The sequence below is a fragment of the Notamacropus eugenii genome, chromosome 6, assembly GCF_028372415.1.
Source record: "Notamacropus eugenii isolate mMacEug1 chromosome 6, mMacEug1.pri_v2, whole genome shotgun sequence".
Classification (NCBI taxonomy): Eukaryota; Metazoa; Chordata; class Mammalia; order Diprotodontia; family Macropodidae; genus Notamacropus; species Notamacropus eugenii.
This window is the reverse complement of record NC_092877.1, coordinates 27,339,807-27,362,398: the sequence shown is the minus strand read 5'-3', so window position 1 is coordinate 27,362,398 and position 22,592 is coordinate 27,339,807. Positions and strand designations below refer to the sequence as shown.

General features: G+C 37.6%; 1 protein-coding gene across 7 annotated transcripts in view; it reads left to right on the top strand.

Annotated features, from left to right (window-relative positions):
- Positions 1-22,592, top strand: part of GAS2 (growth arrest specific 2) — a 147,870-nt gene that overhangs the window by 8,969 nt on the left and 116,309 nt on the right. For 6 of the 7 annotated variants that reach the window (XM_072619321.1, XM_072619324.1, XM_072619326.1 and 3 more), the window contains exons 2-3: positions 3,979-4,143; positions 18,245-18,366. In XM_072619321.1, the coding sequence (XP_072475422.1) occupies positions 3,996-4,143; positions 18,245-18,366 (270 nt within the window). In that variant the 5' untranslated portion in view covers positions 3,979-3,995. Of the gene's footprint in view, positions 1-1,843; positions 1,868-3,978; positions 4,144-18,244; positions 18,367-22,592 lie in introns of those variants that run through there. The other variant, XM_072619325.1, reaches the window with a different exon arrangement.

The following is a 22,592-nucleotide window of genomic DNA, read 5'->3' as shown; positions in this document are numbered from 1 at the left end:
ATAAATTAGCAGTCCCAGGGATCTAGTCCTTTACTTGTCCAAAGGACAGATGCAACCCCCATAATATCAGAATCCGAGCTGGCAGGAGCAAGATGCCATTTATTCTCGACTCCTTCCTATCTCAGTTTTAAGGATCTTTTAAACTTACGTAAGTTTTCTTGATAATCTCTGAGGCAGCACAATAGAATGCAACAGAATAGAATCCGACTTTGAATCCTGTCTTTTCTATTTACTACCGGTATGACTTATCTGAAAATGTTATTTCTCTTTCTGGACCTCTGGTCTTTCATTTGTAAAATAACAAATTGAACTAGATTGTTAAAGTCTTTTCTAGTTCTAGTTCTAAGGGATAGAGGCTAGGGACCGAACCTGGAATTTTATTGGTGTTAGAGTCATACAGCCTATGTGTGTCAGAGGTGAGACCTGAATCTAGGTCTTCCTGCCTTTGAGACTACGTCTCTATATGCTACCCTCTGCTTCCTCTTCTAGATTCATGGTCCCATGGAAAAAAAAAATATTCTAATGACTAAGAAAAATATAGTTGAAATTTCCCCTACTTACATCTAACTTAATATTTTCCTTCACAAATCTATCAAATTTCCACATGTTCAAAACATTTCTCCATTAGCACAAGCAATTTCAGTTCCTTTACCATCTTTTAGTCATCTGGATGGCAATCTACAAAACAGATGCTATCAGTTCATCTAAACTCTAATTTTAACCCTGTCAACTGGTTCCATTCCATTTTCTCTCTTTATCCCTTTTCTGAGTCTAAATTCACCTAGATGAGTTCCAATATGCTACTAAGGCACACCAAGACAATTAGCAATTTTCCTGGAGTTTGAGCATAAGCATAGCAGAAACTGAATTGATACCTCTCATTCATTTCATAAGGGATTCTAAGCAGTGGACACATCCCAGCATGGAAACGACTTTAGATGCTTGTGTTCCTAGGAAAAGTTGAGTTGGATAACTCTACTACTACGTCCTCCCTCTTGTTCTTCTATTCCAGTAGCTAATTAAGTCCATCAAAAAGGCACAACCCACAAAATGCTAAATTACGCTTATTGTTTCTACACGGTGATCATTTGCAAACATTAGAAGATAGTTTGAATTACTTTATTGGCAAAGTCCCGTCCAAGCTGCCCGACAAATAAAGGTGCCACTGTAAAGGAACATAAGAACTGCTCTGTTTCATGGGATGAAGGGGGTAGAAATATATCCCTCTGGCTGGTTGGAAACTGTTACATGCCATTAGGTGCACTGTAAACTATCCTGGGCTGAATTCTGGGCTAGACAATGAGCCTAAGAATCGAAGCTGTCTTCTTGCAAAAGAAAAAAAAAAGACTGCAAAATAGGACGGTGCTGCATAAATCTGAGTTGGGGCATCCATAATAGGGCCTAGCTAAAGTTACTGAACCACTGCATCTCACTTTCAGGAAAGTAGTGGGAGAGATTATTTCTTAAGAAGAAAGACATTTTAGAGGTAACCTTTTAAAGCTTTCAATTAGTTAGTTAAATGTATGAGTCATGTGCTAAATGTATTATTGCTTAGATGTTTTATTGGGGAAGTTAGCCTATAGGAACTCTAGGCAAATATTTGGAGGCTGGCTTTTCCCCCCTAGGAAGCGTTGCCTTTTGGATGAGTAATATTTTATGGAAGGAACTGGGGCAAGTGTTTTAGGTTTCTAATATTTAATCACTGAGTTTAGGGAGAGGCTGTAGCACTTTATATGAGTAATGTCATTATGAACTGCAGAAGCCATAAACAACGGGAAACTCGGCTCCCTCTTCTGACAACTTGGTAACATATGGCCAGACAGATTACAAAACATTTCAGCAGCTCTATGACCTTGGCAGCCAAAAGGTATGAAAACTTTAAGGGGGATTTATCACCTTCAAGGAAAATTCAAAACTTGAGCACCAGTCCTTTTTTTTCCTTCTACCCTGTCCCCCATTCCTCCCACCCCAGTCCTTGACCCCTTTTCTTTTCTCCCTGTGAAGAGATGGAGGATTTCTATAAGAATATCTTTACAAGGAATATTTCCAAAGAACACACAAAATAGGAATCTCCAGGTGATTAGGCTGTACCTTCATTGTTAGCTCTCCCTGCCCCCAGAGCCCTGCCAATTTCTGCCTTCTTTTCCCCAGAGCCAATGCTAGTGTAAAAATTAAATACCAGGGGAAGAGCAACATTTTCATAGTCACTGGAAAGACTAAATCTACAAATTTAATATTTTTAAAAAGAATTTTCAAAGGTATAGGATTTATGTAGGCAAAGAGTGAGAAAATGTGGACGTATAGATATGTGCTTCAGATTAACTGAGGGAAAAAAGTTCAGTTCACAGCACTAGTGATTGGAATAAACATTTGAATTTTGGTTCATTAAAGTATTCTTAAACTACTCGTCAGAAATTGACAAATACCTGACAATTCCATAATATACCAAATGTGATCATCATTTTGTCATCTTTTCTGTCACATGTTCATTTTTGTTGACTGATTCATTAGCAGTCCACATGATGACCAAAGAATAGAGAATCCTTTACTCCTAACTGGAACAATTAGTGAACTCGCTGAGTTTAAAGTATTGACTGCTCAATAATTAATTCTTCAGTTTCATTTCCCATGTCTAATGCATATATAAATATACTGTTTAAAGTCAGATACTGACTGAAGAAACTTAATCATTTCCTTTGAGGTTAGGGGTTTGAGTCTAGGAAACCCATTCCCGAGAGACAGGAGAAAATGACACATGCCTTTGTTTTATAGATACAAGGTGTTGATGGGTCTAGTAAGATGATACATCCTTTCTTTTTGCTGTATTGGTCCCTTCTATCAGTTGTCAACACTGACTTTTTTTTTTCCCCCTGAAAGTCAGACACAGTTATATGAATAATTAGAACTGAAAACACTTTTGCTTTTAATTTACATATGGTTACAGAAACTATAACTTCTCAGGACACTTATCTTTTATCTTTTTTTGTTTTGAACAAGCATTATTACAGTTAAAAATCCTTTTTTAATTGCCCTTTTCCTCTTATCTATACCTTTCCTTGTCACTCCTTTCCTTACAATTCTAAATCCTCCACCAAAAATGTATAATAAGGGAACAGGATAACCACGTAGAAAGAAGGTAGTGAAATCCCCTAAAAATATCCTGTGGTCAAAGCTAAAGAATAACGCTTTTATATTCAGGTTAGTTGTCACTTAAACCATTGTTAATTAAAATTTCTTTAGCAGGTACTGATTGTTGTAAATACTGTTCTACAAGGAACAAATATTTGAAAGAGGAATGAGCATTTCTAAATCATGAATTATATGATATAAACTATAAACATTTTGTATTGATGTTATTGGTTTCCAAAGCTGTCAGTTTTCAACTTTTGTTCTGAAAAACAAATTGGAATTAGATTGAAAATATATGTGTATGTAATAATGTTTTACTATGTTTCACTTAGCAAAATATCATTGTTTTTAAAAAGAAAAAAGTTTTATTGATATTTCTAAAAATCCCAAATCTCTTGCCTGCCATGACTGACCTTTCCTTTGAAAGAAAACCAGTTAAGTAAAACTGACCAACAACGTCATCATATTTGACAATGTATATGACATTCTGTGCCCACTATGTACCATCTCTATACTGAAAAGAGGAAAGTGTGTTTATTAGGTCAACTAAATGTACTATTTTAACCCCAACTTATAACCTAGTTTGATTTCTGTATTTGACCTTTGGTTTGGGCTGTTTCCTATCAATATGGTCAGCAGACTGGGTGAGTGTGAACAGAAGGAAACTTAGATAAAAGAAAAATGATAAAACATGTGGCTTAATGATTAATCATACTCTCTGTCATCAAAGCATCCATGAACAAGGTCAATGATTATATCAGGAGCCTCAGTTTGTCACCACCTACATTCATCAGAAATTAGATGGAAGACGTTTTATAATCAACTCCAACTGTTTTGTTTCTTAAACAGGCATTGCAACCAGATAAATGATGTGTACAACCCTGAGCCCAAAGGTACGCAGTGGCCCAGGACTCTCAGATATGCATCAGTACAGTCAGTGGCTGGCCAGCAGACATGAAGCTAATTTATTGCCGATGAAAGAAGATCTTGCCTTGTGGTTGACAAACCTATTAGGTAAGGTTTTAAGATCTGATTTGGTGAGCAGAAAGTAGTTTGTTTTTTTTTTTTTTTACATGTACAGCTCCTTTCACATGAGCATGTGACAAAACTATGGGGAGATAAGCTGATCTTATTTCAGTTTTGTGTCTGTAAAATCTGAAGCCTGTGGAAAATTTCAATGACTTTCCCAAGCTCCCCATAGGCTATTTCTTCATGACACCAATATATTGGGTTATAAAGTGGAAAAGTTCAAGAAAAATGGATTTTTTTACATAATGCTAAATAGCTGTCTTGACTGACCTTCCCACACCTATTCACTCCAAGGAAAATGGTTTTTTTGATTGATGATTTTGATATTGGTGAGAATTGGTGAGAATTTTCCTAATGAACCAGATTCGTTGGCTACTGGAAAGATTTGTGACAAAGTCAATAAGCCTGATTTTTGAGTTCTTTATAGTTTAGGGATCTTAGCAAGACTGCTTTCCAATTTTCAAAATGAGGAGTAGAATATTCATGATGTTTTTATGACATAGTGCATGGTTTTGTAGACCATAAAGTGCTACGTACTTGTAAAGTTTTTAAATGGTAATAGTAATAACTGACATTTAGACGGTGCTTCAGGGTTCACAAAGCACTTGATATTCATCATCTCATTTGGTCCTGACAACAGCTTTATGAGCTAAGTACTGAATGTCAACCTAGAGTCAGGAAGACCTGGGTCGAATCCAGACTCAGGTAGTTACTAGCAGTCTCTCCCTGGGCAAGTCATTTGACCTCTTGCCTCAGTTTCCTTATCTGTAAAATGGTGAAAATAATAACACATACCTCCTAGGGTTGTGGTGAGGGTGTATAAAGAATATAAATACACAATATCAATATGAATGAAATAAATAAATATACCTTGTAGTTTCTTCAAGCTTTTATACTAACATTTGTTAGCCCTTGGGACTGGTGTTATCTTTTACCTGCCTGTCAAAATTATATCATTTCCTTCTTTTATCTAGTTAAATAAACCTGCTACCCACTAGAATAATCCTCCCTTCAATTATTGCTGGGCTAGATTACTTAGCTCCAGTTATAAAACCTATGACCTGGATTCTTTATAGGCTTCCTTAATGAGAGTGTACAACATGGTAGTGTTTTAAGCCCTGGACTTGGAGTCAAGAAGACCTGAGTTTGAATACTGCCTCAGACACTTACAAGCTTGGGCATTATGTGCAGCATTTGACTCCTCTAAGCTTCAGTTTTCTCATCTGTAAAATGAGAATTATTAAAGCACTTTCTTTACGTGGTTGTTTGGAAGTTCAAATGAGATAATATATGCAAAATGCTCTGAAAATCCCAAAATGCCATGTAAATATGATCTATCATTATTATTGTTTCTTTTCCATTAAGGGAAGATTTTGTTAGTAAGTGTGGGCATTTGGAAAGTAGTCTCTTCATCATGGGAAGAATAATTCTAATATGAGAATAGGATACTCCAGTAATCATGAACCTGCAAAGTTCCGGATACTAGTCTAAGAGTCAGAAATCCTAGATCTGTTATTAACTGGCATTCCCATTCATTCTCAATGTCCTCACTTATCACATGTGGGCATTTGGCTAGGTAGCTCATATGTTCTAAGTTCTATGACTTATAGTGTTACCCAACTTAAAAAAAAATCTTTGATTCAGTGAGTCAGGAGCTGTATACTTGTGGTGTTGAGTACATCGAAAAACTGTGAAGAAAAGGGGGCAGAATGTCCAGACCTTTGGTTTCATTTATCCAAAGTATTTCCAGTGTAGAAACTCCCTTGACTGGATGGACTCCAGTCCCTTGATGGAGACTGGCAATTCCCTGGTGATATAGTTCTAAAGAACTGCCTGGACAATTGTGAAGTTAAGTAATTTGCTCTAGTCACACACTATGTATCAGAGGCAAGACTTGAGCTCAAGTACTTCTGTTTCATAGACTGGCCTTGTATCCATTACACTAAGCTGTCCCTTAAAAAGGAAATAAAGTCTTTAAAAGCTGAGCAATAGATCTGTGTGATGAGTGACTTTCCTTTTGGGATGATATAAGGATGATTTCTCTCCCCCATGCTTGTCCATGAATTTTATGCGTAACTGGGACATTCAGGGAGACACTCCTAGTAGTTTAAAAATAGATGTGATGGATGCTTCTTCAGCTCTCTTAGGAATGTGATCCTTTGAGAACCCTAGAGAGAGACAGAGAAGTAGCAGCTCAAGGTTGACTTGAGTTCATCTGAAGTAGATAGGCTATAATTCCAGGCAGATTTCTTTATGGAGGTTTGAAAAACTTGGCATCATACAAAGATTCAAAGAATCCTGGGGAGAGGATAGGATATTTTATTGTGGCATAAAGGGAGAAGGGGTAGAATCCATAAGATTGACATGGAGGAAAGATTTTTTTTAAATAACAGAAGAATTTAACATTGTTTATGTTTCACAGGAATATCTTGTGGCAAATTCATAGCAACTGGAATTTACATCATGTTTAAAGAATTTTTACCATTTTTCTGTTAGGGAGGTTCCTTCATAGATATAAGATATTTGTGCTTTTTACCTACACGAGAAAAAGTGAGAGATACCCTGCATGCTTTTATAGCAGATGCTTTCATTTGAAAAGATTCTGTGATTTTCATTGGGGAGGGGGTGAGGGAAGCTAGAAATAGAGGGATTAGAATGAAAGCTTTGAGGAGGTTTTACTATTAGAGAAAGAGCTTAGACCCTCATGCAGTGGGACTCTGCATATGGAAAGGCTTTCTGCTCATTTTAGAGCAAAAGTTGACTTTAAGTAAACCATTGCCCCACCCCCTTTTTCTTTTCATTTTATGGCTTTTAAAGAGAATATTGAATGTATATTCTCAGTCCAGACACTTCTGATCCCACTTCTAAAATAACAGTTGAGGAGTGTGGGTTCTCCAAATGTTCTTTTCTTATCCATGTGATTTGGCCAGCCTTTCTCCTTGGAGAGAGGAGAAAATGAGGCTTTACTGGGCCATTGCAATGTCTTATTATTCACATGCATTGCGCATGTGGCATATATGTAATGGCAAAATTTCCAACCATTATATGACTAGCATCACAAGTCAATAAAAGTGAGTAATAATCGATTCCTGTGCCCAGAATTAAAAGGCAGCAATAACAAATACCCATTTCTGGTTTTCGTTCAATTGTTCAATGAACATTTATTAAAGCTAGTTGTTACCGAGACAGACTGAAATATTGTATGTCTAGGTAGTAAAATACCATCTGGATAAATTAACTGCTTAAGGGAAACAGGCATCCTACAAAATGCTGCAGGAATTCAGAGTTGGAAGGGACTACAGAAGCCATCCAGTACAACCCTTATCCAGGCAGGAATCCCTTCTATGAAAGACCCGATTTAATGCTTATCTTGTCTCCATTTGAGATCAAACAATGAGGAACCCATTACCCTCGAAGCTGCTAATTCTACTTTTGGATGGTTCTTACTGTTAAGGACATTTTTTCCTTTATATCAAGGCAAATTCTACCTCTCCTTAAATTCCACTTGTTTTTCTTAGGTTTGTCCTGTAGGACCAAGCAGAAAATGATAGCCCTTCATGCCTCTAACTCTACCCCCATCTAAGTCTCCTTTTCTAGAGACCAAAGATACCTAATTTTTCCTTCAACCAGTCCTTTATATGGTATGGTCCTCTCCACTGTCCCGTTCATTCTTTCCTATATGTTGTCCGCTTTGTCAATTTTGTCCTATTAAAATGTAACACCCAGAGTTGAACAGAGAAATCTCCATGTTAGGGATTTGCAAAGCTCAATTACTGACAGCAAACTTCCCATATAAGCAAAGGCCCATCTTTTCAGTCCTAAAATTTTACTGATGTGGCTATCTGCTTGCTAGAGATGGAGCTCCACTGCTTCTAAAGAACTAATGATGACAATCACGTGGAGAGAAATGGAAAGTCGCATGGCAGATGCTAGCAGAATATAACATAGAATTACTATGGGCCTTCAGAGAACAGGAGCAAAGAATATCCAAGCAAAGAATGATAGAATAGAAAGAAATGACTAGACAGATGGTCAGGTGGCAAGAGTGAGAGATGGCAGTTGAACAGAGTTCCTTTGGTAGCCTCGTGATGTCAGGATAGCCTCCAGCACATTGGGTGAACTTTAGAAGGTGAGGCTTTTGAGCTTACGTAGACAAGAGTCATTCAGACAAACATTAATGGGAATCCAGAATTGATGACATAACAGATCTATTTGAGTCTAGTTGTGACCTAACAGGGGAGAGGATGGTGGGTGATCTGTCACCTTCTTATTTCTAGACATTGTGCTTCTAATAGCAGGTTTTGTTTTTGTTTCTATTTTTGGACAGTCATATCCTACCATTGTTTCTCACTGAGTGTATAGTCCAGGGAAATGCCAAATCATTTTTTACATAAACTTTTACCTAGAGCAATGGTATCAACTTTAAATAGAAATAGTGGCCACTAAACCAAACATACTGGGCCACATACTGACTGAAAAAACCACATGTGTTCATATGTTTCTTTTTTATTAATATGCCAACACATTAAAATCATATAAGAACTACATTTTAATCTTATTCAGGCCACCTTCAGGGGTGTTGTGGCTCATGGGCCTATCACTGGCCTAGACAACCCTTCTTTAACCTTTATGTAGACAGCTAATTTTTTAAAACCATAGGTAGGACCTCAGATTTAGTAGGGACAAATATAGTCTTATTTGATTGGCCCATCATTTTGGCCTGTGTATTTTTCTTCTAAACAGTAGTATGCTGAGTATAGTCCATGGTGAGATGAGATTATAAATCATGTTCCTCTAATATTTACCAGTAACTCATATGTTCATGGCATTTGACTAAGGATCTTATAGATAGAATGTAGTCCTCACAGTCAAGAACTTTGCTTTCTAATAAAGAAAGACAAGTAACTATTAAGATACCATTATGACTTGTGTGGTTCCTTATTCTCAGTCTTATTGCATACTGATATTTATGATGGTTTGATATAAAAATTTCACATACAATTCCAAAAGTGAAAGCAGAAAAGTAATGGGAATCTTGTTCTCATATAATGTGCATGTGAGTCTATACATAAATATGAAAGAAAAAATGAGAAAAAAATAAAGCATGCTGGTCATATGCAAGAATAAGGAATAACTGATAGTCTCCATGTGTCATTGATATTCTCATAATGTCAATAGAAAGGAAGGAAGGCAGCATGACAAAGTGGACAGAGAACTGGCCTTGGAACCAGTAAAACTTGAATTCATGTTTAGCCTCTAATGCACATTGCTAGTGTGATCCTGGACAAGTCACTTAACCATTCAACGTTCGAGGTGAATCTCTAAGACTACATAAGTTGCAAAGAAGTGTCCTGCCTGCGATGCTAGAAAGAGTTCTCTATGTCAGTGAAATCACAAGTCCAGTCTCTATCTCATTAATTAATATAGTTTGAGCATCTGTTGTCTATGCAGCATCAAAACAGTCTTAAGAAAACAGGTTACTCAAAATACGATCCTGTGAGTAGATGTAGCTGGCTGAATGCTAGCTGGGTACCTTACCTCCTCCTCTCCTGTCTGCCTCTCCCTCACCTTCCTTCTCCTCTCCAAAGGAAGGTAAATTTGGATGGCCAAAAGATGCTCAGTTGACTTGAGTTTTACTGCCTGCTTTCCTTTCCCCTCCCCTCCCCTCCTCTCTCCTCTCCCTAAACCTTAAACCTACTACACTCTGAAACTGGGACTCCAAGGGGCCCTTGCCAAGGGCTCCTGGACCCACCTAGCTTTAGAGTGAATATCAATAGTAATTTTTGCTGTTTCCCACCCAGTCTGATGTCTTTGTTTTTCTTGATCTCATTAAAGGGGCCATGCCCTGGCTACTTTTTAAACAGGCCTAGTCAATGAATGGCGGTTACCTCACCCTGAGTGAGTATCTGCAAAGATACCCTCGGTGCATCCTGGGTCATCTCCAGTAATCCTGAAGAATATCAGGTCACTGGATCCAGATGGCTTTGGAGGAGAAGTGAGACTGGTGACCTGCACAGCCCTCCCTCACTCCAAACAAAGTCAAGTGCAAGTCATGTCATCATTTCTCTGATGGCATGGTCTTCTTCAGCAACAAAGGATGAACATGACTCAAAATAATAGTTTGAACATCTATTGTTTTGGCATCAGTATCTTGGAAAACATAGAGGTTACTTACAAAAAAATATGGGCTCTGGCTTCTTGAAAATCTTAAATTCTAAAATATACAAAACTGCTCTGTACCCCTCTCATGCACACACAGAAGAAAAAAAAAGAGTTAATATAGCATATTACAAATATTGGAAAAGGCATATTCTCTGAATGAAAATAGACAATATGATATTCCACATAATACTTTTCCCTGTATCTGTTTCATATCTTCAGAAGACCTGAATTCAAGTCTGCTTATGAGAACTTATCTGGTAATCCTAGGAAAATAACCTCCAGATGTAGCCTCTAATTATCCTAGATAATGCTCTCAAAGAAATTATAAGCCTCAAACAAGTCATTTATCTGCATTCATAGAGGGTTGTTTCCTCCGCTGATAAAATCACAAATCCAGACCATTACCTCTGCCCTGTCTTCAACCAAAGAAGGAATTTCAGTTCTAAGAAATTTGATTTTTACTTTTTTAAATACTAAATGTCTCCTTTGTGGATGTGGTCAAATATAGCATGCATCTGGATGAATTTTTAGTTTTACTTATTCCTCCTCTATCATTTTAAGTTATTAATTGCCTTTTCTCAGCTCCTTAGGATTCAAGCTTCTCATGTTCTTTCTATATTCAATAAAATTTCCTTAGGAAACGTCATCTTGTGTGAATGTCAAGAGTTTAAAGAATCAAGGTAATGTTCACGAGTTGAGATAACCTCACCTAGATCAGTCACTGTCTAATCTAGCATCGGAACCTCCCCAACAGAGCCTTTATCATTTATTCTCAATAGAAATACCAAGCTGAAATCTGTGAATCGCAAATGGAATTGAACTATTTGCCATATCAATGCAAAGAGCTATTTAATATTTCTAGGACTGATGCTTTTGCACTCTCAAAATTTCACCCTGGGAGGATAAGAGTTCAGGTGAGCAGTTGAGTCAAATGTTGTTCTCTTCCGCTTTGGAAGAGACGTTTGTGCTCCCCTCAGAAGCACCTTTGAAGGAGCCTCTTCCTACAACCCTCGCCTCTTACCTGATGCAATGAGCTCATACCTCAATGCCGAAATATGCCTGGCTACCATCTTCACATGCTCAACATGAAGCCCATTTAGACACTTGGGCTCATCTCCCATCCCTGTTCTTCAGTCCTTCCATACCCTTCTATGAAGAGGAGAGACACCATGATGGAATGGATAGGGCATTGGGCTTAGAACCATGAAAATAGAGGGTCAGATCCTGCCTCAGATGTTCACTATCTGGGTGACCTTTGGCAAATCAGGTGATTTCTCTGTACCTCATTTTCCTGCTCTGTGAAATAAGGTCTAGATGGCCTCTAAGGTTCCTTTCAGCCGTAAATCTGTGATCCTGTTAATTCAGGTCAATAGACAGCTAAGTTCTTACTATGACAAGGACACCTTGGAGAATCAGCCTGAGGATTCTTTCTTTCTTTCTTTCTTTCTTTCTTTCTTTCTTTCTTTCTTTCTTTCTTTCTTTCTTTCTTTCTTTCTTTCTTTCTTTCTTTCTTTCTTTCTTTCTTTCTTTCTTCCTTCCTTCCTTCCTTCTTTTTCTTTCTTTCTTTCTTTCTTTCTTTCTTTCTTTCTTTCTTTCTTTCTTTCTTTCTTTCTTTCTTTCTTTCTTTCTTTCTTTCTTTCTTTCTTCCTTCCTTCCTTCCTTCCTTCCTTCCTTCTTTCTTTTTCTCTTTCTTTCTTTCTATCTTTCTTCCTCTCTCTTTCTTTTTTTCCTATATATAAATGATAATAATAATAATAAAGCAGTAGTAATAGTAGTAGTAGTAACAGCCAGCCTTTCTTTACTGCCTCCTATGTCAGATGGGACAGCTAGGTGGCACAGTGGACAGAATGCTGGGCTGAAGTCAGGAAGACTCATCTTAATGAGTTCAATTCCATGTCATCCGATCAACATTGGGCCTTGCAATTTTCTTTAATGATTTAATACCGATCAGCCGATTGATAGGAATTCTACCTGTCTTGAGTGGTAAATGAGCAATTTTTTTCATAATAGGGGAACCCCATGGAGTATGTGCTGTGTCTTTGCAGGAATGAAGAAGTATTCTTATCTGTTCCTATGAAAGCAACTGGGGATTCAGTGGCTAGAATACTGAGTCTAGTGTTGAGAAGACCTGGGTTCAAACCCGGCTCCAGACACTTATTAGCTGTATAGTCCTGGGCAAGTCACTTAACTTCTGTTTGCCTCACTTTCTTCATCTATAAAAGGAGCTGGAGAAGGAAATGGTAAATAACTCCAGTATCTTTGCCAAGAGAACTCCAAATGGGGTCACAAAGAAGAGGAAACAACTGGGCTACAGCCACATCAGGCATTGTGCTAAATGCTTCACAAGTATTACCTCACTTGATCCTCACAATAACTCGGGGGAAGTAGGGACCGTTATTCCCCTCTAACACTTAAGGAGTCTGAGGCAAATAAAGGTTAAGTGACTTGCCCAAGGTTCACACAGCTGATAAGTATCTAGGACAGGATTTAAAGTCAAGTCTTCTTGACTACAGGCTCAATGTTCTAACCACTATACAACCTAGCTGCCTTTATGAATGGGTTCCACACTGCCTTTCCAGTCTTATTATATATTACACTCCCTCCTCACTCTCTGGTTCAACCAATACAGGCTACTTGCTGTTCGCTGTAGGCAGTTTTCATTCTTTTATACAGGCTGTTTCTAGTACCTGGAATATTCTTCCTCCTCACCTGCCCTGCTTGGCATGGCTACCTCCATTTGAACTCAGTATAAATGCCACCACTGAGAGAAGGCCTTCTCAGTAAACCTTTGTTCTCTCGCTCAAATCCCTGAAATGACTCTATATTTACTCTAAAAGTATTTTGTTTTGATGTTTCTTTGTATATGTTGTTGAGCCATCCAATCAAATGTAGATTCTTTGAGGGTAAGGGCTGTTTTATTTTTTTCTTTGTATCCTCAATGTTTTAAAATCAATTAATTGGTTAGCTTATTAAATTAAATTGAATAGGCTATTGCAGTTCTAAAATATATGGTAGTGTTTCATCTGTGTCCATACGATGGCAAATGATTACTTTGGGATGGACTAAAATTTGGATGCAGGCCAGGAAGGCTATTTTTTTTAAAAGAGGAAATGTATGTTTCTTAATTGTCCACTATGTGCCAGATGCTTTACAAATATTATCTAATTTGATCCTCGCCACAACCCTGTGAGGCAGATGTTATTATCATCACCATTTTACAGTTGGGAAAACTGAGGCATACAGCGGTTAAGTGACATAGCTAGCGAGTACCAGCTAACTTCCTCATCTAAAAAAATCTTTAAAAAAGAATTCAGGGACACATTGATTTCACATCTGTGAGTTCTGGCAAACTGGGGGGGGGGCATTTTCCAGTAACAACACTGAATCAGATTTGTCCCAGACTTTGTTTCTGTTTTGCAAAGAAGCTATTAAAGATGGCTTGAGGAATAATCAGAAGGCCAAAGCCTTCAATCACTGGAGCAGGGGGTTGGAGACAATGGCTTTAATTAATTGATTAGTCAACCAATTCATCTTCTGGGTAATAAAGATCTGTGCTCCACAACTCTGATTTCATGTCTAGTCACCAACCTTATACCCACCCCAGTCAAACAACATGGCAGTAAGAAAAATCTTTCACATGGTATAGAATTTTTACCCCATGAGAGCATCAGCACTGCCCTTGATGTGTGCATATATAGATATAAATGAGGATACTATATACATATATCAAATATATATAATATACATGTATAAATACTGATTTTTTTCTTAGCCTTTGCACATTTCCTTCATTTGAGTCAGTGAATTTCAACTATAAAATATGTCAGGGTATCTGTTTTAGCAAAGAAATCCCACCTTTTAGAGCTATAAAATACACAGAATTGAAAGCTGACACCTAATATATTTTTCATTAGAGACAGATGTTCAATGTAAGCTCATTCTTCAAGCATTCATAAAAATCAGGATGAGAAAAATTCTCTGACATAACATAGAAAAAGTACTTATTTAGGCCTTTGGAGTAAATTCATAATGAACGTTGATTTTAATTAGGATGATTTTTGACAAAGAAAGATTGATTTTTTTCTGTGTATAAGACTTTTTTGCATATGTTTTATGTATTGAGTTCATCTTGTTTTTTTATCACTGGAATCTTTAAAATATTTGAGCAGTACCGTTGAATAGTATATTGGTAAGAACATTTTTGCATTGGTAATAAATTTGGCAAATTGCTTTTTCTGGATAACAACAGAAATTCCTATAGTGAAGCGTTATTACTGACCCTGGAAACTGAAACAAAATTGATTAAAATGTCCACCCCAAAAATTTACATATATATATGTACATATATATATATACATATATATACACATATACACACACACACATATAAAATACCTGTTGTCATGAATAAGAAAAACAAAATGGAAAATACTTTCCTCATTAGCATGAGAAAATATAGGCCAATCTGGAAAATAAGGCATAAAAATTGTTAGCTGACTTTTTTTGTATCTTGAAACTATTCCTTTCATTCCTGGCCCCAGTTGTGCTGCATATATTTCTGAAATAATGGCAGGTCTGCTTAGGCTACCTCTGTGGTGAGCACACATAGCTACTGATGTCTGGCCACCTGCAGAAATCATTATACTCACGAGGGGCTAAAATGTGAACTATCTTGTGGAGAAAATGAAGCATAAAAATGATTCCCATTCCCCAAGTTCAACATCATGCCCCCCAAAAGAAGTTTCACATCAAACAGATGGTGGTTTTGGATTTTTTTATGCAATCCAAATGTCTCAGGTTTAGTGAATTTCACTTTAAACCAAACTACCAAGTCTTTTCTTCCAGTTGGGTCATCCATTGCTCAAAGGCTTCAGCCTTTGATTCTTAAAAATTAGCTTATGAATAAAAGATACCTAGATATTGTTGAGAGTGAGGTAAAAGGGTTGTACTGAAGTTTCCAAAGTATTTCACTTATTTTGGGGGCCTAACTTAACTATCTTTTTCCCATTAATTTTTTAATCAATATATTCATTCAAAAACACTGATAAAGGCCTATCATGTGTATAAGGCAGTGTGACATCCGGAGTAGAGGGCCAGCCTTGGTCTTAGGAAGACCTTGGTTCTGACCCAATCAGATTGACCATAGACACATCACTTAACCTCTCTGTACCTCAGGCCAATAGTCTCTGAACTTGTAAAATCTTGGGCTATCATATCAGTTAAAAAAAAAGAAGAGGAAGAATATGTGTATATTTACTTATTTATTTAATTTGGTCCTTCTTTACAAATAATTATGCATATTATAAAACTTACACAAAATAGAAATGAAAATAAAAGATGAAGATGGAATAATTTTCAACCTAGACTCAGTAGGGAGCCACAAGAGTTTATTGACTAGGGAAAGGACATGTGTTTTAGGAAAATTACTTTTATCAGTTGTATGGTACGTGAACTGTAATGGAAAAAGACCTGAGACCGAGAGTTCAATAATACAAGTGAGAATTGATTAGGATTTAAACTAGGGTGGAGGCTTTATGAGAAGAGGGTAGATGCGAGAGATATGAAACTAGAAATAAGATTGAACAATTGATTGAATATGTATATGTGAGGTGAAGGAAAGTAAGGCATTGAAGATGTCACCAAGGTTGTGTGAACAACCTAGAGTCCTGATGGATGTGAAAGGGAGGTTGGGAAGATGCATGGACTTGGGAGGAATTATAATTGATATCTATGATGCAGATTACAAGCTATCCATACCTGCTCATATTTTATTCTACCCAAAATAAAAAAGAAGGAGGCATTTGAGTTTGACTTTAAGTGTCATATATTGAGATCTCCATGGCAACTCAGAGGCCCTCATCCAATTCTCTCATTTTATGGATGACACACTGGAACTCAAGGAGTTATGACTTACCCAGGGCTACATGGTAAAAACCATCCAAGTAGGATTTGAACTCAAGTCCTTTAACTCCAGAGACAGCCTTCTTTGTGCTTCAGTCACAAGGTGATCTGGGAGCAGAGGGTGAGAGTGAAATTTTTCCATTGGTATCTGATCATCTGCTGTGGTGCTGTGCAGTTCATGGTATAATTGCCTGGAGGGGTCAACACCTCATGTCTCAGGAGGGAAAATACTGGAGCTTGAACATCATGGGGAAGGATTTGGGTGGGGGAGTGTTGGAAAGTAAAGGTAAGTAAAATTGTGTTGGAGACAAGTCCCATAATCGGCTATTGCGATGAGTTCAGAATGTTACCTGTCTTCCCATCTTTTTACTGATTGATCACATAACCCAATGGTATCAGAAGTCCAGACCCAATTCCAAAAACCAGTGTTCCCAAAACTGTATTAGGCAGTATAGGGAATACAAATTAGCTCAAGACTCTCAAAGAGCTTTCATTCTAGTTGTGCAGATAAGAATAACATGAGTTGGTAAATAATTGTAAAAAGACAGTGTATAAAAATAATAGTAATAACTAAGAACTAACATTTATATAGCACCTGAAGGTTCACAAAGCACTTTACATTTATGATGTCATTTGGATATTATTAGTATATGCTAAGTAATAAATAGATAGGGCAGATAGTGCTTTCAAAATTCAAAATAGAGATAAAAGAATAAAACCTCAAGTGAATGGCAAAGACTGTGTGACATAAGTAGGATTCCAACTTGGCTTTAAACAATAGAATCTGTTAAGGTGAGAGGGTGCCTGAAATAGGGAAAAATATTCAAAGACATGGTGACTTGCCAACTGCTTACAGAACCTGATCTCACTACTGATCTGCTTAGAAATTTTCACCTAATCCATTTCCTTCTCCCTGTCAGTTCATTCTTCCTTAGGCAAACTAGTGGCTTACTGTTCCTAGGAGCTCATAGTATTGGTACTGAACTCAGCAAAGACCCATCATGGGCTTAGCCCATGGCAGCTCAGATGATCTACCACCTTTCCATCCTGGTCTCCAGGAGCAGAAACTAGAAGTGTATACCACCATGCTTAGCCTAGTGCTTTGTACTTTAGATTACAGGGAATAGTCAGTGCACCTGACTTATACTATCACTGGTAAAACTGTTCTTAACAACTTAACTGATTGGTTTTCATTACCTTTGACTAACCAAATAATGGTTCTTCTTAACTTTCCATACTTTGAAGGATACTACAACCAAAGTTATGTAAAACAAATTTACTGTGCATTAGAACTATGCTGGGGAAAGAATGTATGCGTGTGTGTATTCATCCTTAGTTGCTGAAGAAGACCATACCATCAGAGAAATGATGACATGACTTGCACTTGACTTTGTTTTGAGTGAGGGAGGGTTGTGCAGGACACCAGCCTTCCTTCTCCTCCAGAGCCATCTGAATTCATTGACCAGATATTCATCAGGATGACTGGAGATGACCCAGGATGAGGCAATTGGGGTTAAGTGACTTGTCCAAGGTCACACAACTAGTGAGTGTCGTGTCTGAGGTGAGATTTGAACTCAGGACCTCCTGACCCCTGCACTGGTGCTCTATCCACTGCACCACCTAGCTGTGTCACACTGGGGAAAGAATAGACCTTTATTTAAGGAGTTATTCATGCTGTCCAACAAGAACATAAATCTAATAATTTTTTTTTGACATGAAGTAATAATTCTGCTCATATAAAATGAGGTATTTCTCATGATTCTGATAGTCATGTTTGCACAGATATGTTATCTAGGAGCAACAGTGTGATGTACTCAGAAGAACACTGGATTCAGAGTCAGAAGTTCAAATTCTGGTACTGTTGTTTAGAAGACATTGGAACAGCAAGCCATGACCTCTCTATAGGCCTCAGTTTTTCTGCTATAAAATGAATTGGTTGGAATAGATGATCTCAAACATCGTTTCCAACTTGAAACCCACCTTCCTGCCCTTATTTCCTTTCATTTCTTTTTGTTTCTTACAGGTAATGAGATAACAGCAGAAACATTTATGGAGAAATTGGATAACGGTGCCTTGCTCTGTCAGCTTGCAGAAACTGTACAAGAAAAGTTCAAAGACAACACTGATGCTAATAAGCCCATTAAGGTAAAGCCTGCCAGAATGGTTTTATGCATATACATATGTATATATGCATATGTATGTATACATATATATGTATATACCCATATATGTGTGTGTGTGTGTGTGTGTGTGTGTGTGTGTGTGTATATATATATATATATATATATATATATGTATGTATGTATGTATACACATTTTTTACAATGCACTACTAGTGAGCAGTCTGGATCAATATGAATCCCAACTGAATTCTGGGATTTTTTCCTTGTTCCCAGATGAATCAAGATCTCATTAAATGAGAAATCACAACATTTCTTGGAAGGTGGATTTGAGTCTTAATTAGGCAAAGTATGCTTCTAATTCCACTCTGCTTTTACAGTCCCTTTGGTAAGGCTAATTACTATAGATAGGAGAATCTGATGGAAGTGGGTGGCAGCTGACTTGAGTCTGAAATGACAATTAGTAAGGGAGCTGATGTCATCAATCTGTGATTCAAAATTTAGCAGCAACATTTACCTACCAGACCTTTATTTTCTAGCAGTGATTGAAAGAAAGAATGGTGAATTTGGGTTCTTTTTTCCACTTCAGCTACACACACACACACACACACACACACACACACACACACACACGCACTTTAAGATTGGATCTCTCTGTCTTACTCCAGGGGCTACTTAAGGGCTTGAACTGATTACTGATCAACATGAGAACACTGATGTGTTCTGGTTTTGACCTGAGTCTGTTCATTCCTCCTAAGGCAACCTTCTGGCCCCCTATTCCCTGTTATACACAATAATGATGCTGGACTCAGGACAGACATCCAGTCTGCTTAGACTCTTGTGGCTCAGAACTCCCTACCCAACCTCCCCCATAGCATCACATCAGCTAAAGCATTAATTGGAGTAACTCTTTCATTTTATAATAGCATTAAAAAATTTGCAAACACTTTACATATGTGATGCATTTTATTCTTTCACCAACCCTCTTAAGGAGGTGCTTTTATTCCTCTTTTACAGATGAGGAAACTGAGATTGGGGGAATTTAAGTGACTTGATCAGAACTACACAATTAGTGTCTGAAGAACAAAACTCGGGAGTCCCTAACTATTACCCACGTGTTCTATTTACCATGACCACCCTTCCTTCCCGCCTCATCTTGGATCTCTCCTTCCTTTACTCTAGATAGTTGCTAAGTTATTACTTTCCTCTCTACACATAAATTAATGAGAAAATTTGAGATCTAATGCAATTATGCTTGTAAACCTTATTCAACATAAATTTACATAAAAAGAGGTGATGGGTTATTCTGCAGAAATCCTTGAACTTTCAGAAACACAGATTTAGGGCTGGAAAAGACCTTCAAAGCCATCTAATTAATTCTTTCATTTTGCAGAAGAGGAAGCAGACCTAGAGAGGTCATGTGAGTGGCCCAAGTTAACATAGATTATATGTGGCAGAGCCACCATTCAAACTCAGCTCCCCTGACTTCACATCCAGTGTTCTTCCTCTGGTTCTTCATTAAGAGAGATGGAGAAATTTACCAGCAGTTAAATGTCTGTCATCTATTTTAAACAAAAGAAGTGTGAAAATTCACATAGACTATGTGGTGGTGCAGAGGAGTCATTAGTTGCTTTTTTTTTTTAAAGATATGTAAAATCATGGTTGTTTTTCTAAGTATTTATTGTATTGCAACTTGTCAAGTCCAGTCTGACAGATGTTGTGGCCTAGTAAATAGTCAGCCTTGAGGGCAGCAGACCTGAGCTGAAACTCTTCCTCTACCATGTCTACGGCCTTCGTTACTAGGAATGTGGTAATCCAACCTCCCAGTGCTGTAGTCCTCTTGGTAAGACTATAGAAGAAATCCCAGGTAGATCTTAACCAAAATTAAAGTGATTCTGATGCCTCCATATTTTATCTTCCAGTGGGCTGCCCAAGAGGGTCCTAGAAATACTTTAAACAATCTTACAGCTGTAATTTTGTATTGAATCATGAAGCTTTCCAAAGGCTTTGCCAATATAATCTCAACTCAGGCTGATCCTGCCAAGCTGGAACAGCTTTGAATATGGCTTGGGAATGGACTATGGTTCTGCCATTAAGGATGAGCCTAAGTATAGAGGGTCTCCATCACCAGAAGGTTGGCCTCTGGATACTGATATACTGATATTTGTTCATCATACGGTGCTGAGTGCTTTAGGTGGAGGCCTAGACTCCTTGTTAAAATCACCAGTCATTTTATGTATTGAGCCATTGGGTTTCTTTTTTTCCTTTAGTGAGAAAGGCAAGGCAATTGGGGTTAAGTGACTTGCCCAAGGTCATATGTCTAGTAAGTATCAAATGTCTGAGGTCAAATTTGAATTCAGGTCCTCCTGACTCCAGGGTGCTGTATTCATTATGCCACCTAGCTGCCCTGAGCCATTGTTTTAAGTATAAACAAGACCAAATTACCAAAAACAAGTGTCTCTTTCCTAGTACATACCTCATTTAGACTACATGTAGATCAACAGTGGTTAGTCACAGGGATACATTTTCTAAAAAAATGCTTTGTCGTTGAGTACTGTTACAGTCATTTATCCTTTCCTGATGTACTTCCCAGTGGCCTGGATTCCTTCCGTAGTCCCTACCTTCTGATAAGAGAACATAGTTCCTGGTGCCAGGGAACTTTATGTAAGAGCTTTAGGGCGGAGAATTCAGTTGTGACCTGAGTCTTCTTAGAACATCCTCATGATGTCCTAGCCAAGTTGGCTGTGTCAATTTGTGCTACAGAAAGAAATCTACTGACTGACATGTGGCTTCCTGAGCAGCATCTCAGGTTTTCAGACCTCTTACACCCTTCCCCATTACAAATAATGCCTCTCCTATTTTGTTTTGTTTTTTCTTTTCAAAAGAATTGAGAGGTCGATGAATGAGGAAAGAGTTGAGAAGAATGAATGACATAAGATTAACAGGAGCACATTCGCTGAAACGCAGCTTGGTGTAAGGAGGCAGCCAGAGATGGGAAGGGAAGTTTGGATGTCATTAAAAGACTCTCAGGATAAGCTTAGGTCAGGAAGAGTGGAATTGAAAGGGGGAAAACTCTAAGTAGCACCTTTTCTCAGAAATTGGTGATGACTTTAGGTTAAAAAAACTTGAAGTGATTATTTCTAGAACAAAAACAGTTTGTCTGTTAACACTGTAAAAGTCAAACTTGCTTTCTGTTATGATAAACATTTGAAGGAACATAACTATGGAGACATTGATCCTCGCATTTGAAACTAGAGGGCCTGGGTTTGAATTCTGGCCCTGCTACTTAACACCTATGTAACCCTGAGCAAGTCACTCCATCTTTATAGACTTCAGTTTTCTCATCTGTAAAATAAGGCTATTGGACTAGCTGATCTTGGAAGTCCCTTCCAGTTCTAAATCCGTGTCCCTTTGTCCATACTATATTGCTTAAAGACAAATTAGATGTTAGTTAGAATTATCTTCATTAAAATGGTCTACCATATCATATTTCTTTATACCTACATCTTTCAGTTCCAAGTTACTATCTTTACTTAAACAGATTGTTATGGTACAATGTAAAATAAGGCCACTTTCGTATCTTCTTCAATTTTTTTGAGAAAATTTTGAGAAAAATGCTTCTCCTGGAACCCCAGGCCCTTTATAACAATAATAATGGATATCTATATAGCACTTTAAAGTGTGTAAAGCACTTTACATATGTTATCTCCCGATCCAATTTGATCTTTATAACAAACATATGGAGTAGGTGTTATGATCAACCCAGTTTTTCAGTTGAGGAAACCAAGGCAGGAAGAGGTTAAGTGACTTGCCCAACGTCACACGCTAGTAAGTTATCTGAGTCAGGATGTGAACTGAAATTTTCCTGACTCCAATTCCAACACTCTATCCACTGGGACACCTAGCTACATCTTAGTTCTGCCTCTTCTGTACAGATACAAAATAGGACATGGGCACATTTAGGTCATTTGACCTGCCCAGCTTGAGCCACTATTAGTAAACTCAAGTGGAGTGATCAAATTATTCATATGGTTAGACAGCCCAATAAGCATTTGTTATTATATTACTACATATTTATTACTTCATCAAAATGTTTTATGTAGAATCAGCTCACTTATTCTATGTGAAACATTTCAGTAGGCTCTAGGGATTCCAAGAAAAAAAAAACAGATGTGCCTGCCCTCAAGGAACTACCACTAAACTGAATCAAAACATTAAAACTTAGAATAAATCAGATGAAATTGTTAGATA